At 42.6% G+C, this 16,042-nt stretch overlaps 1 protein-coding gene across 2 annotated transcripts in view; it reads left to right on the top strand.

Annotated features, from left to right (window-relative positions):
- mctp1b (multiple C2 domains, transmembrane 1b) overlaps positions 1 to 14,991 on the top strand; it is a 112,067-nt gene extending 97,076 nt beyond the window's left edge. For both annotated transcript variants that reach the window (XM_036528562.1, XM_036528561.1), the window contains 4 exons: positions 7,229 to 7,338; positions 7,968 to 8,077; positions 8,431 to 8,528; positions 14,193 to 14,991. In XM_036528562.1, coding sequence (XP_036384455.1) covers positions 7,229 to 7,338; positions 7,968 to 8,077; positions 8,431 to 8,528; positions 14,193 to 14,264 — 390 coding nt within the window. In that variant the 3' untranslated portion in view covers positions 14,265 to 14,991. The remainder of the gene's footprint in view (positions 1 to 7,228; positions 7,339 to 7,967; positions 8,078 to 8,430; positions 8,529 to 14,192) is intronic.
- The last annotated feature ends 1,051 nt before the right edge of the window (positions 14,992 to 16,042 follow it).

Raw genomic sequence — 16,042 nt, 5'->3', positions numbered from 1 at the left:
AAAACATGGTTTCTGAGAAAGGGAGAGGCCCATTCCTGTGAGGACTCATCATGTTGCCCTGCCCTGGATGAGCACATTCAGAATAATCTGTAACAGAGGCTCCAAAAAAATCAATGGGTCACTCGTGTTTCCAGCTGTACTCCCTCATCACACATGCCACTAGGTATTGTAGTGCCATATAGTCTTCCCTGTCGTAAGCTATGCACTGTCTTCTCATGGGGCTGTGCTAACTTTGCACTGCTTATTTGTCTTGTGCTTGAGGATGAAAACAGGACTAAGCAGAAATGTGGTTGCATTTTCTCCTGACAGGGAGGGCAGGGATCACTTAGATTGTGTGTGTTGCTTTTGAACATGCTGTGTTCTTACCTAAAAACTGAAGCAGACCTGTGTGTACCTGTAATGTGAGAAAGATCATTGCGTACCTGGCTTTTGCTTTTAGCAGAAGGAAATGTATAAGAGAGACTGGAGTTTTTTCCAGAGAGTGTTTGATGAACACCACACAACTTCACACATAGCACTGTGGAGAGGAAAAGGAACAGCATCCCCTGAACTGGTTCTGGGTAACAGCATGTCAAATAGGCTTGGATTGATCCACTGATACAGCACAGCACTGCATCGTTTGGGGTGATAAGTGCCTAAAAATAAACAGTCCCTGTGCTGTGCCAGGGAGGCTTGTGTGTGTGTGTGTATTTGTTGTATCCTTTGTGTTGAATGCTGTGCAGCACATGTTTTCAGGCAGATCATTGCTGCTGTCTTCAGTGTGTACAGCTGACAGCTGTAGTGGACCAATAGCACCCAGCTTTTATTGATGAGTCAGGTGCCACAGTAGGTGTTAACTCCAGCTACATGACTGGGTCATTGACAGAGGCTGTGTGGTGTCAGAGTGCATCCCTATGACCCTTGGACTCCACACTTACAAAATATTTGATTGGCTGACACCCTTCCAGAACAGCTTACATAGCTTACAGCTCTACATTTTATCCATTTATACACCTGGGTGTTTACCATAGCAGTTCAGGTTAAGTACTTTGCCCAATGGTACAACAGCACCTGGTAATTGAACCTGCAGCCTTTTGAGTCCAAAAAAAAATGTCACCACTCCCTCTGTCATTCATACCCTTTCAACCACACCTTTGCCCAACAAGGGAGGGAAAATGCCCCATCTTTTCACTCCACAAAAGGAATAATCACATCCCCATGCCTTTAGTGTGTAATTGGACTAAAAGATTATTTTAATTATTTATAAAAAGTGTGACTGAATAAGTCATACAAGCTGGCTTTTTAGGTGGTGATTCACCTCACATGGCTGAAGTTAACAAGATTCTTTTTTGCCTTTTATGTTAAGGTCTGTGCTGTTTCAGTTTTTTTTCCTTAGGTATAAATGTATAACTTTAACATTCTGAAACACACTTTGCCTTAATTGTGTCTGGAAGTCCTGTTATTTGTGTTTAGTTTGGTCAAAAAGAAAAACAAAGACAACATTAAATGTGTTAACTTTAACAGAAATTTTAGGCTATGGTATTTTAACTCTATTCACACTGGATTGGTCTTCATAATCTTGGTTATGAAAAAAAGGAAACTTTATTCTGGTCCAGAGGTCCTGCCCCCTCAGATGTTGTCAATCTGTCTGCACACACTATCCTGGAGGAAGCATCCAACTTCTTGGAATTTTGGTTGGATAAATACCATGGTGCTGCTAAGTCTAGCTAGTGTCCCACTGTCACTTCAGTTCATGGTACGATCATTAATAGCGGCTGCCTGAGGTAGAAGTCACATCCCTGGGATGTGAAAAAGCTCTGATAGACCCCACAGAGCTGTAAAACAGGGAGAACAACCCTCGCCAGTGTCCTCAAGAACCCCCTGTGTGTCTGGGACCCAACACGAAGCCGAGCCCGCCTAGCTCCTTCCTGGGACAATCCCTTTGGTTATGCTCTGGACAGACGGTGACATTTAGGAGACAGGACGTCACTGCGCGTCAGACAGTGCCGGGAAGTCTGGTAATGGCTGGTGCGCTGCGCATTCTCCAGCGGGACCGCTTTGCCGGTAAATCGATGGCCGCGGTCTGAGAAGAACAATGGGCTCCACTGTGCGCTTGCTTACTTCGTGGTTCGGCTGAGATTTCTGAAGTCGGAGCCTTCAACCTCATCTGAACGCATTCCTTTTTTATTTTCGGTTCAGACTCAGAAGTCATCGGAGTTCATGGAGGCTTTGGATTGTTTTCCAAGACTTTTTTTTTGTTGAAAAGTAGACCGTTGTCAGCATCTGCACACAAGTGTTGAAAAGTTGGCTGTCATTCTGCAAGAACAGTCTATTCTTTAGCATCTCTGACTCAAGCACACAACAAAGCACTGTGTGCAGTTTCTTTTACATGGTTTGGGAGCCACACATGTATGATAATGATGTCTTTTGAATGTGGTCCTTGGAAGAGAACAATTCTGTCTTCACAGTGGTCTCCTTGAAACCTTTAACATTTCATTTCCTAGGGTTTTGGCTTCATTTTAAACATTATTTTATAAAGCATGAAAATGATCAGGGCACATTTTTAGAGTAACGTGGAGGTTAGAAAGGTCACTTACTTTTTGAAATAAAAACCATGATTTCATGTTTGTGCTTTTGTTTCCTGGAGTTTCTTTCTTTCTTTAAAATGATTGTTGGTTATCTATGAAAGAAGGACAGTGTATCTTTAGACATGGTGACAGCCATATTATGCTTGGCAAGTTGTCCTTCTCCACCTACCCGCACACATCAGGACCCAAGTCCTCACATTTTGTCTGCCGTTGTACTGTGACACTTGTAACAAAGTAGAGCTCAGGGCAGCGCTGTGTTATTTTGACGGCCTTGTTTTTGAGAGATGGAGAGCGCAGTCGGGAATCCGGGACAGCTAAGGATGAAAATAATTGGGCCCCATTCATCAGTGGGCATTGAGGGACCTCGGGAGGACAAGGGAAGGCGAGCGAGGGGAAGCCAGCAGCGTCTCGCGGTGATGAGGTCACAAAGGGAGAGGAGGGCTGGCAGGGGAGGGCTAGGGGCACCACATGACCTTGCTGGCTGATGGAGTGCCTGAGCTCTGGGAACCTTGAGACCGATGACAGGGCAGTGTGTGCACCGCGAGCCCCATTAGGAGAGGAGATGGGGCCACTGAGGCTGTTTTTAGGAGCCCGCCGTGGGAAGGGGAAGTCAACCTGGAAATAGACCCGCTCAACTATTTCTGTCCATTAATGCGTACATTCATCCTCAGACCGGCACGCGCTTTGGGGTGGCTTTGGCCAGGAAAGGCCACTTTGAGGAGAAAGCATCTCAAACTTTCTGCCTGCCTTCACCTTCACCTACAGTATCAGGCATACGAAGTAGAGTTTGGCGCTGCTCTTGTCAAAGTCTCCATAATCTCTGCTGAAGGCTGACTTCCTGCCTGCTTCAGTAAAGACTTTGAAACAGACTCTGTATATGTGTATATGGTGTTTTGAAAAGAAATAAAGAAATACATTGTGTTGTATTCTTCGTATTCACCCACAGATTACTTGAGGAATAAACAATTTATTTGAAGTAAGCTTCAAAACAAGCAAAAAAAAAAAAAAAAATCTGCCTCTTTAATGTGGCACTGGTAAAGAACCAAGAACCATTTTATCTATTTATCTGGTCTGAGGCTGCTTTCATTTCCCAAAGGAGGATGCTGTGTTCCCATTGGTAGAAGCCTTTGATACGACCTCTAAATGTGGGGAGGGAAGTATGTTAAAGTTCAGAGGGCAGTTAACTGCAGGATAAAGGGAGCATATTTGGGGCAGCTAAACATGGCAGCTCTCTTGTCATCAGTTTGCCTGTGAAGCGGATGTCAGACTCTGGTCGGGGGATGCTCTTGGCTGAGCCATGTACTTCTGTCCTTTGGAATGAAAGTCTCCTGACCTTACAGTCATATGCGACCCCCTGTTTCCATCTGTCCATGGCTCTCTCTGTGTTGCGAATGGGATTTTGCCCAGATTTCATCACTACATTACATATCCCCACCTATAGCAGCATCACATCCTGATAATTCTGCCCGTAGGAGCTACCTTGTCTGGGAGTGGTGTTCTGTGTTTACTTTGATCACTGGATTGCTGGACCTCACAGAGTAGAGTTATAAATGAGCTGAGTAAACCATATCTTTTAACGGTCAGATTCGAGGGGCATCAGCCTAAAGCAGCTTTGGCACAGTAGTATTTAGGATAAATATCTACTAGTGCAGAGGCACAAATGACCAGCTGTGTGATGGAAAGTGGAAATCAGGATCAGTTTAATGAGATACTCCCTATTATCTGCTATCCATTATTAGCTTGATTAGGGGATTTTAATTGATGCTGTCAACTTTAGTGCTTGCTTAATGCTTGAAGGCTCAACCCCCGCTTTCAGTCTTCCTCAGCTGTATGTGGAGCTAGCCACTTCAGTGAATCATCTGCTGTTATACAAGACTGTCAACATTCCAGCTCCCTTCTTTGATGTGTTGTTTCTGTGTTTTCTGCTGACCTATTGCAATTAGCACAAAAAAACATTGAGTGCAATTGCTTGTCTCCTGTGAATGGTTTGATATTTTACTTACTGCTCACACTCACTGGTGTGGGAATGTTTTTAGCCTGGTCTGACACCATTGCTCATTCAACTTGAATAGATACACTTATGTTCTGTTGTGCTGGACGTCACTCTGGGTAAGTGTGTCTGCTAAATGAACGCAATATAATGTAATGAAAACTTGTTTCCTGCATGTGCAATACATGACTCAAAAGCCTTGAAAGGACAAGAGCTTCATGTCGCACCTTTGACTTATTTTTATTACCCTTTCACACACCATTAACTTATTTTTAATGTGTGCCTTCATTGTGTCAGTGTGCTTACAGTGTGTCAGTGTACCCACATTGTTTTATTAGACAGAGGGACAGACAGTCTTTCACTCTGCACCCTCCTTTCAAATGCCCACATGCAACCAAAAGCAGTATTCTTCCAGATGTATTATGACATTTCAACATCTTCTTACTGGTGACAAAACTGGCTGCAGATTTAGCAGGCCGGTAAACAAACATAATTCGGGTTGCTCTGTGAATTATGGAATTTATCTCTTAACGCCTTTTAATGTTTTGTTTGGTACATCTGTTCAGTGTGAACAATTGAATTCAAATGAAACAGAAGTGCAAATTAGTCATCTTTCCAGGAGCAACCATGCTGAGACAATGGAGAATTGTTCCCAGTGTATTAATTCCTCTGTTGCTGGATAAAAATGGTACACACGTTTGAAGCAAAAACCTAGTTCCCTTCCCATTGCGCATAGGAACTGAGATGGAGGAGTTTAATTAACAACCAAGGAATTTGATAATGAAGACGTGCCGTGAGGCATTGGACGCCTGATTGGCCCAAACACCGAGCTGGGTTCATTACCGTGCATTTCCTTTGAATGCATTAGTGGGAACGCAGCTGAGAAACGGGACAATCAGACTGACATTTAGCTGCGGATGTTGATACAGATGGAAACAGATAGATGTATGTGTGTAACAACTTTCAGAATGCGCCCCCACGACTGATCCCACAGCAACCAATAAACACAAGATCCTGTCGTCACCATGCTCTTCTCAATAACAAGCTCATTATGCGTTGCGTACCAGACTCTGCGGCTTGCCTGGATGATGTGAATCTCCTGGCGCCTCTGTAGCGATGTGCAAATGGCTGTACACTGGGAGTTGGCTTCCGCGATTTGCCTCGACTTGCTTCGCACGAGCCAATTCCACCGGTGGTAATAAGAGTGGCATAAATGGAGTTCATGATTGCTAACCCTGACACTGTTCGATTGCACTGTGTGGCTTTCTCTGCAATGTCATTTGTATCTCGTGAAGTACTGTGTGACCCGGGAGAAACGCAGCTGTGGCTGCACTTTTGAAGGAAGGGAACTGGAATTTGAAATGATGCCATGAGAGAAAACGAAAACTTGTTTCTTAATTTTGATAGAGGTATATTTATTGGTTAAAACCTACTAAAAGTTTAGGTAGCAGTTAAATAAAATATGTTCGGGGTACAGGGATCAGCAAATATTTGGCCTGCTGAAGAATGACATTGGGATAGCTATTGTGTGCTCACCCACAGCGGATGTCTTCTCCAGAATGTGATGGACGTGATCCAGCCAGGAACTGTCACCTTCAGCATTTTAACTCTGAATATCCACACTATCGAAATCCTGTTAGAACTCTGTAGCTCGCGTGCTTGGCAGTGGGGAGAGGTAAAACTAAGATTGCCCCCTCACCTGTGTTTTTGCAACCCCCTCTTTTCCCTGAGATGGACTTTAGACAGCAGGAAATAAACATTAGCCTCAGGTTCGAGGGGCATGTGGCATTAGTTTAGATTCTGGTGACCTCTGACCCTGTACTTCACCCCTGCTTTTTTCCCTCTTGTGTTGTTTCCTTTCTCAGCTGACCCGTTCCTCAACCACCGTCCTCTGAGTCCAGCCCAGCAGAACACACAGATACATAGTTTTATTTTAATCAATAACATAAAACAGATGGGCTTATGAAAAGGGAAAACATGTTTTATTAAAGGGAAAATATCCCTGGGACACTGTCTAATTACATCTGTTTGTTTTGCGCTGTGTCAGGGAGGCCATGTGGGGCTTTTTGGGAATATTGGGGTTCATTTTTCAAACATCTGATTATACAGGCAGACAGAATGGAGTGAGACACACAGTGCAGTTGCACAAATGCAAGCAGAAACAATCAGCACTTACATTCTGTTAAGTAACATATCAGGGATCTTAAAAGGTCTTTGCAGTGTGTCCACAGCTAGTGTAAAGTGTGCACGTTTCGACTTGTACAGTTTAAATGGCAAGTAATCTATGAGATTTGTTTTAAACCGTCAAATCTCAAAAAACTAATTTGCAGCTTTTTTTTCGTGGTGATGATCATGATGGTGATTGTGGTGGTTCGAATACTGTAAAGTCACAGTTTTTGTAGTGACCTACAATGTAAAAGAAAGAGATCGCAACTCAAGGTGCTCTGTTTTTATTTTTGAAATGAATTATCATTGCTGTTATCACAAAAGAGGTTCAGAATTATTTTCCCATGTGCTATCAGTGGCACCAATAGCCTGCACCAGCTTTTAGTGGTATAAATTATATACTGCTCCTAAAAGTTGCAGCACATTTTATAGAAAAGAATAAAAGAATAACTCCTTTGTGTGTGTGTGTGTGTGTGTGTGTGTGTGTGTGTGTGTGATCCTGCAGGACTCAGAGAAGAAAGGCTTCATGAACAAGTTGTATGCCATTCAGGATGTGTGTGTCAGTGTACAGAACGCACTGGATGAAGTGGCCTCCTACGGAGAGAGGATAAAGAAGTAAGTAATGAGCTCTCTGGGTGCCCCGCCCTCAGAGTACTCCAGTGCTACAGGGGCTGCCAGGCAGCCTCGGTCTGTTACAGCTCACTCAACACTGACTCCATTGCACAAGTTTATGCATGACATTCAGTACCAAGACAGCTAAGTGGAAACAATTGTCCAAAAATCATTGTCAGACGAACATTGAAAAGGTCAGCTCATTGGGAACCATTCCAAAAATAAGCTACTGTCCTTTAATATCATTGTCAGTGTTCTAATGCAAGGTAGTGCGTCCATGCTGTATATAGTAGCGGAACCAAGACTACTAAAAACATCAAGAAACAGTTCGATGGACCATGCTGGATATACAGGTCTTAGATGAACGTGTAATTGGGAGATAATGGACATGTGGGCTTACTGGCTGCTACTGACATCTCATGGTGCACCATGGCAGCTGAAGTGTAGGAAGCAGTACTTGTAAAGTTGTGCGGGGTCAGAAGAGTATCACTCTTCTGTGCACATTTTACTTGTTCCTAAATATTGCACCACCACATGCCTTGTTATAGGTCATGCTATGTTGTCTGTCTCCATCAGACCATCCATCCATGGTGTCTGGTCTCCCTCACTCTCTTCTCTGTGTCTCTTTGCAGCACTTTCAACTGGACCGTGCCTTTTCTGAGCTGGCTTGCCATTACTGCACTGTTTGCAGGCACTTTGGTTATCTACTTCATTCCTCTCAGATACATTGTGTTGGCATGGGGTGAGTACCGGACTGTCAGTCAGCATACCACTCTCCGCTGTAAATTTCTGATTCATGACTTCATGAACCAGGTTATTTAAATTGTCTTGACTATATCCTTAATCACAAACCCATAACTATTTCAAAATTATGTACAGCAACAATGTATGCTTAATTTATTTTCGTTGTTTTTATTTTTGACTGCAACAATTTTAACACGTTTAGGATACTTTTGTTCAACCTATATTTAATGAGGAAGGTATATTTACAGCTAAGGTCTTTGATATTGTGGTGTTACTGGTTTCAGGGTCTTTTGACTTTATTTATAGTGTCCCTACTCTGCAGTGCTAACTGTGTCCTGTCTTGCTCTGCAGGTGTGAATAAATTCACGAAGAAACTGCGTGACCCCTACTTAATTGATAACAACGAACTGCTAGACTTCCTCTCCAGAGTTCCCTCAGATGTTCAAGTGGTAGGTGCCCAGACCTGTGTGTGTGTGTGTGTGTGTGTGTGTGTATATAGAGAGAGAGTACAGTAGCTTCATTATGGCATGCTACGGTAAATCTAGAGTACTGTGGAAAACTTCCTCGGCAAGTGTATGACACACAAAAGTTTTTAACTAATGTGATCCAACACACAACTGTTTGGCTCCCTCCTGTGCTGGAATCTAACCAAGCCGTTCCCTTCCATCAGTTCAGAGTCAATGCGCGGGTTGTGGTGTGTAATCTGGGTGGTTCAGGAACAATGCTGTGCCACATAGGCCTGGCCTTGTTTGGCTTTGATCAGCTGTTGGCGGCACTGCTTTGATCTTTACAAGGCCATAATCCCCGGCCCCTGGCGGCCCTCTGAAGCGTCCGAGCTGTAGTGGCAGGTTATTTGCTCGAATGTACAAAGGTGCCCCTCCGCTGCGCTGGATATACCTTTATGCACCTTGAGCCGGGCAGTAAGCATGCCAGAAAGCTTTGAAAGGCCCTAATGAGAGTCTTTGTCCAGGCCTTGGATGCTCAACCTGTTCCTCACAGATAATTGGCTCTAGGTACCCAGGCAGCCTCCTGTCAGTGATGTAGCAGGTCGCTCCACAATCACTGCGGTGCAAAGAGGAGAGAACGTGTAAGGACGTGTGCTTCTGCAGCTCAGAACTAGCTGTGATAACCCCCCCTTCACCTCTGCTCTCCTTTTTTTTTTTTTGGGTCGGCGCTTAAGTATAACGAGGTCTGTTGCAGAAAAACTGAAACAAAAGGACTTTTGAGGGATAAACCCAATGTCTGTGTCCTTTGTGTGATGTAGCCCTGGGTGAGCCGCGTGGAAGACAAATGATGTGCTATTTCAAGGAGCGTGGCTGCTCGCACCTCCCTCAACGTCACCCGATGCCCCTGTCTGGGGGATGAGAGAGCCAGGTCCTCTTCACAGATCATTAGGAGATGTTTTAAAGCCATTAACACATTGACTCCCACAACTTTTACTATATCTAAAACTACCACAACCAGTCTTTCTGAGCACTCTTGTCTTTTTTTCTGTTGTGAATGCAAAGCAGACTGTCAGACCACTAGACCACATAATACAGATCTTGTATTCATGAATGAATAGAACCAAGTATCTAGACAGTACTTGTGAGCATTTGATGATTTTTCAAATCTAAACTTCATGCAAACAGGGTTTATAAATCCTTGCTAGTGTGCTGCATAAAAATGAGAAAATTTAATCGAGCATTATTGGCTAACGGGAACATGAACAGAAATTCTGGGATCAACCCATGACATTTGTCCTTAGTCAACATTGACTTACAAATAAATGCAAGCATTACTTTGTCCAATAAAAATATTTTTAATTTAATTTTGGTTCTGGAAGACAAAGTAAGACTTGCATTTAGTTCTGGGTAGAAGTTAAGTATAGAAGTTGATAGAATCCAAGGACATAATAACAACAACAACAGTTATCATTATTGTTATTTTCATTACTATTAATGATGATAGTAATAATTGAATAAGTGATTCTTTGCTGAGGTCATATAATTTTTCATGTTATAGGCCTTAGTTCATGGTCTTCTGCTGGCTGCATCTGGCATAAGGAGATAGTCCTGAAAAGCAGTTTTCCCATGATAACAGTGAGTGCTTAACAATGTACTTTTACAAGAACATTGTGGAGACAGGGAATATGTGACTGACTGACACTCTCATTGAACTCATTGTAACCTTCTCAGCAGCTGGGATGGTCCAGAATGTTTTGGCTCCACTGACATTTAACTGTCAATAGACTGGATAGTAACATTGAAGATTACCTTAAGATTTGCTGGACAACATTGTCTTTAACACAACACAAGATTTAGAGTCTAGGCAATAATGAGTGATTTCATCTCATGCCAGAGCAACTTCTAGATTCCTTTAATTTCCCAAGTAAACTAGAATGAAGTCCAGATACAGCATGTCCATAACACCGAATCATAAATGTCTCATTCACCCTCTGTAATGCATGATGCGGAATGCCACTGTGGAAACTGTGGAATACATAAATGTAAGACTTGGACTTGATGTGTCAAGGGTACCTTATGAACATTAACAATGCATATTTCAGAATACTCACCAGTAGTTAGAAGTACTGTTGGTTTATTTAGGGATGACATGCTAAGGAAATGAAACAAGTAGTCACCTACCTCCAAGCTTGGTTTCAGCTATACAGTACCAGTACCTTGAGTTCAGGAGGTGGTGAATGGGAGTATCTCTGGGCTCACTGCCTGGGTGCCAAACTGCTGTCAGATATATTGATCACATTCTCCACTCTGCAGTGCCAGGAGTCTCTTTTGAAGACATGGGGTTTAATCAAGTAATTAGTCTCCTTTCCAGAGCCAAAAAGCTGCCTGAAAGAGCACCAAAATACATCTTTCTCCTGGAATTCCTCCTTGACCTGCATTTTGTGGCTCACCATCAGATGTGATTGCCAGTGTGTTTTTTTCTAATTCTGATCCATCCCATCCCGGTAAAGCCTCGTTATGCCTTAAAACAGAGGAAGTGTGCATTTTGGTTTTGGAAACGGCATGGCATGTTTATATTTGCGTTTTAGTTGTTTTAACCTTATAACTGAGGCCTCTCTAAAATTGTCCTCCCTTATGGGACCCCGTTGCATTTGTAGGAGAATAACCCATTGGAGATATTGCTTCTGCTTAGGCTCTAGATGAAGTAATATAGTGTAGTAATGTAGTGTAATAATATATAATAATATAGTGTATAGCTCAGTATAGCGTCTCACTGTCTACACACAGTAGTAGAAAGAAAAGGAAGTGACACAATAAGGCCTCCTCTGTCATAAAAATGGCTTTGTCAATTGTCAGGGACGCCGTCATTGAAATGGAATGGGTTCGTTTCCTGACATTGCAGCGCACACTTTAGCTGACTCATATACAGGAACAGAACGAAAACAAGTGGTACATTCAGAATGAAGACATTTTTGTTGTTTGGAAATGAGATTGTTTTATTGAAAGGAACTGACACACTTTTGCACTGCCTAAACATCTTGTAGTTGTACTTGTAGTGCGTGTAGTTGGACTTGTAGTGAGCCGTCCTCGACTTGTAGCGCGCCGTCCTCGCGGATGGCAGCCTGTTATAGCAGCTCCTAACACCCAAATCCCCCTCCCCCATCAATAAAGTGCTGTCTATCTCTTACTCTTACTCTTATCTCCTACACAAGGCCCCGCTATATGAGAATACTGAATGACAGAATGGAGACGTTTATAGTCACTCTACCTGGCTGTAGCAGACAGTGAGCAGATATGCATTGCTTACAGTTTCCACGATTCCTTACAAGGGCTGCATTGTGTTTCCACCTCCAAAAACAAAAAATTAAAATCAGCCCTGAACTTGAATGGCCTCCTCAGCAGGAGGATCTAAATTTTGACCCTGCGGCATAATTATGCATGGCCTGCTATTGTCCTTTTAATGCAGATAATAAAAACCAGTCCATCTGCGAGTTTGGGTTTGTGTGCACAGATGGGCCCATATAAAATTTCCACTGTGTTCCTGCTCCAATGTCTGTTTTGGTTGGCAGGACTATAAAAAAAAACGTCACAAAACAAAAACACTGTCATCACCCACGGTCTTGATCACTCACTCTTTCGTGATGTGCTCATCTGAGCCTGGTACTGTAACACTTCTGTTTTGTTTTCTAAAAATATATTCCTAAGTCATTTCGCTTGGGTCCCCTTTTGTCCTTCACCAGTATGTGGTGTCTGATGCTGACCAGCTGAAATTTAGTCCTTTGTCTCAAATAACTTTATGGGCCGTGACATGCGGAATGGTGAGGTGGCGTAGGGACCCTCAGTGATGTTGAATTAATCCAAAGCTAGGACAGCAGTTACGATCAGACTGTACTGAAGGGATAAAGAGGTGCGTTTACTACAAAGGAGGTCTTTGACGAGCCCAGAAGTATCTTGTTTTTGTGTACATCTAAGAGGTTTTCAATCATGTGTTTTGAGTTTAACCTAATGAGAGAAGGATGCCTCCAAAAAGCCTGATGACAGACAACAAGCAAACCATTCCAAATGAGGAGGAGGTGGATGTCAGCCATGGCAGATTCTCACCCCCTTCATTTCCTCCCTGCTGTAGAACTGAAAGAAGTTTATGCTCAGTTAGCAAAACACAAGCCACATTTTTGGGAAGAATACAACCAGACAGTTACTCGGCTGGCCAGTGTCTCCCAGCCAGTATAACATTGATACCATTCTCAGGTGGCAACATCATCTTTCACCCTGCAGGTACTGGACTTATATATTCTTTTCTTCTAATCACTCTGCCAGATATAAAAGGCACTTACCTTATAATTTAACACTCTTTCACATGATATGTATGGAAAAGGAGTCACGGATAGTATCTTCCAGTCTTGCTAAAAGTTCTCACAACATTTCATTAGAAGGTCCTCACAGGGTCTTTGTGATTTTTTGCCACCTCTCAGGCAACCAAAGCCTGTAAAGGGCTTGGTTGGAGTCACTTGAGAAGAGCCTTATGCCCAGCTGCTATAAAGTCTTAACTGAGTGGGTGGTGAGAGGAGGAAGCCTACTCTACAGCTCAGCTCGGTTAAAGCTGCCCACAGGTCATCAGTGGTACCCAGAATGCTCCACCACCAGGTTACAATGTGGTTATCCAGATCAAGCTACGTGATTTGTATTTTTTGACAAAGACAAGATTTTTATTTCTCCTTTTTAGTGATCTATAACTAATCCAGTAACTTATACTTCTGTTATCCATCAGTTGTTATGAAATGCAAGTTTAAAGGCTGTAGCAGAGATATTCTGTATATAGTCTTTTGTTACCAGCCAGAACCTCCTTGACAAGGAAGTGTGTAGGGTCAAAGGTACACAACAGGCAAGTATCTGGCCATAATGTAGAATATCTGTGGTTGTACAATGTATGGATGAGGAGCATTGTAGCATGTTCTGATGACCTTGCAAAAGCTAATTTAAACAGGAGTTCTTCTTCAAAGGACTGGAGAGTGTATGTCTGACCTATCCTGTCATTGAACCCCAAAGTGATAATACTGTGCTATTCTGACATAAATGACATTTGCAGACCTTCCACAAAACTATAAGTAGATGTGTTTTTTCCATGTAAAAACCACAGAAAAAAAGAAGTGGAGTTTACGGCTCGGAAGCAAATTGTTGAAATGATGGCAGTGAAGTGCTTCATTCCCACAGTGCAGCTGAGTAGGGATTGAGATAGTGTGGGCAAAGAAAGTTCTTCTACATGCCTGGGGGCCATATCTGCACTTGAGTTATCATACCTTGTCTTAACTCACTTGTGATGCAAGGTAGCATCTTGAAAAGGGATAGAAAACAAATGTCAGTGTCTTATCAACCTATCACTAGCCCACACAGACCAGTGATGTCTCACTGTGTCAGGTCCAACAGGGGGCACCACAGTCTAGGAAGAGCTTTCCCTCAGCTCTGTCCGTTTCCTGCCTGGACACCGGGCATGCTTGAGACTCAAGTCTTTCCCATGCGCTCATTCCTCACTCTGTTTATTTTCCTAAACCTCTCACAGCTGCACTTCCTCTAAACAGCTGGAGGGAGAGGTAGATGATTCCCAGACTATCCCAGCATCCTCTGCTCCCACACCTGACCGGGGCCTCTGGGATCTGTGTGTTTTAACAGGTGCAGTTCCAAGAGTTGCCGCTGGATCCCAGTCACAGCCCGAATAAAAGGAAGAAAAACAATCCGGGGTAGTCCACATCCCTCCATCCAAGTCAATGCTCCAATTTTCTTTTCTCCTTCTGCTAATGTTTTTTTTTTTGTAAATGATGTATACAATTGTTGTACTTGTAATTAACATTGTAAAAAAACTGTATCAAAATTATCATCTTTACTCTTCCTATTATTTTGTTTACTTGTGTGGAGAAAAGGTCCAATATAGGGAAGAGTCTGGCAGGCAATGGAGATCACTTTGTTCAAGTTACTGTGCAGAGGCAAGGATTGCTGATTGATTGCTCAGCATTTCCAAATGCACGTGTACACACACACACACACACACACGCACACACACACACAAAAATGAGCTGAAATTATGGTCGCCTAAGGCTAAGGTGATATCCCCCACCCCAGGTGCTGGGCCTCCAAATTGTTGAGGTTATCTCTCTTTTAAAAACTAACTGTAAGTATCCCAGAGGTTGACTGTGTAGGTTTTCAGTGTCATCCATCGATGTGAAATGTCAGAACACGATCTGTAGAAGATCCCCAGGGCTCTTTCATAACATCTGTTTAGATCGAGCACACTGCCCCTGAATGTTTACTTTAAATACAACCCAACCATCCCCCCTATACGCAGAATCCACATTATCAAGGACTTCTGTCTCATATCTTTTCATTTTTTATTCCTCTTGAAGGGACATATTTGAATCTCTATTGTGTGCACTGGGCTGTATGTATAATAAATGTGTATTATTTTAGTACATGTTTGGCGGGTATACTGTGTGTTGTATTGCATCTAATGGTCTTTTTAAAGGTACTGTTCCTGCTATGTTTGCAAGCAAACCAAAGTGATTGTTTTGAATGAAATATGGGAAAAAATAGCTCAGCTCCTAATGTATGTCAGGGGTATGGAAAATAAGCACTTTCATTTGCATCTGTTCTTACTCTCTTTGTCTTACTGTTGATCATATTTTATTTGCTGTTTCAAATTATGTACATAATTTGTTACTATATTTTATATGCTTGTAAATGAAGGTCCTTTGTTTGTGATCGTACATAAATGTGTGCATTTCATTCCTGTGTTTTAATGATTTTAATGAAGCGAGGCCTCAGAATCCTAGACTGCATTGTTTATGGTTTGATCACAGAGAGGATCAAATACAGTCATAGTGCTGATGCTGTTAGGTCCAGTCTTGTCATGGCACCAACATCATGCACCTAACTGCTTGTTATTAGTTGGTTAGGAGTGTAATATAGACAGAGGGTGCTGGGAAGTGAGGGCACAGTCAAATACATAACATATATATTAACTATGCTATGATAATCAATGCACCTGTTGTGTGTCAATTGATTTTGTTGGAAAAAAAAGATTATTAAATATTTTTATATAATCTTGGATGTTTCTCATTTCAGTTTCTTTAATATGGTTTTGCTGTTTTGTTTTGACGGTCCATACAATGCAAATGATAGCATTTCTTAACACTTAACCAAAGCTTATTAATGAGTTTCGCTTGTCTGTTGCTCATATAATCCAGGAGAGAGCTCCTGGGTTATAATGCTTTGCCGATTACAGGCTGATTTCCCCCCATCTCTTGTGAAGTTGAAGAGAACCCAATAAAGGTGTCTGTTTGTTACCTCAGCCAGGAGATGGACCTCAGGAAACGACACACAGGGGTTGTTTTAACTCCACATGGCATCCAGATGAACGTCCCCCCATCTCTGCTGCGGGTGGTTGGGGGAAAACTCATGGAGCGTGGCTCAGTACGGATGGAAATGGATGACTCTTCCATACTCACATACAATACTTCAAGGTACAA

The sequence above is a fragment of the Megalops cyprinoides genome, chromosome 5 (genome assembly GCF_013368585.1).
Source record: "Megalops cyprinoides isolate fMegCyp1 chromosome 5, fMegCyp1.pri, whole genome shotgun sequence".
Classification (NCBI taxonomy): Eukaryota; Metazoa; Chordata; class Actinopteri; order Elopiformes; family Megalopidae; genus Megalops; species Megalops cyprinoides.
The sequence above is the reverse complement of the archived record's forward strand: the minus strand, read 5'-3'. Positions and strand labels throughout refer to the sequence as shown.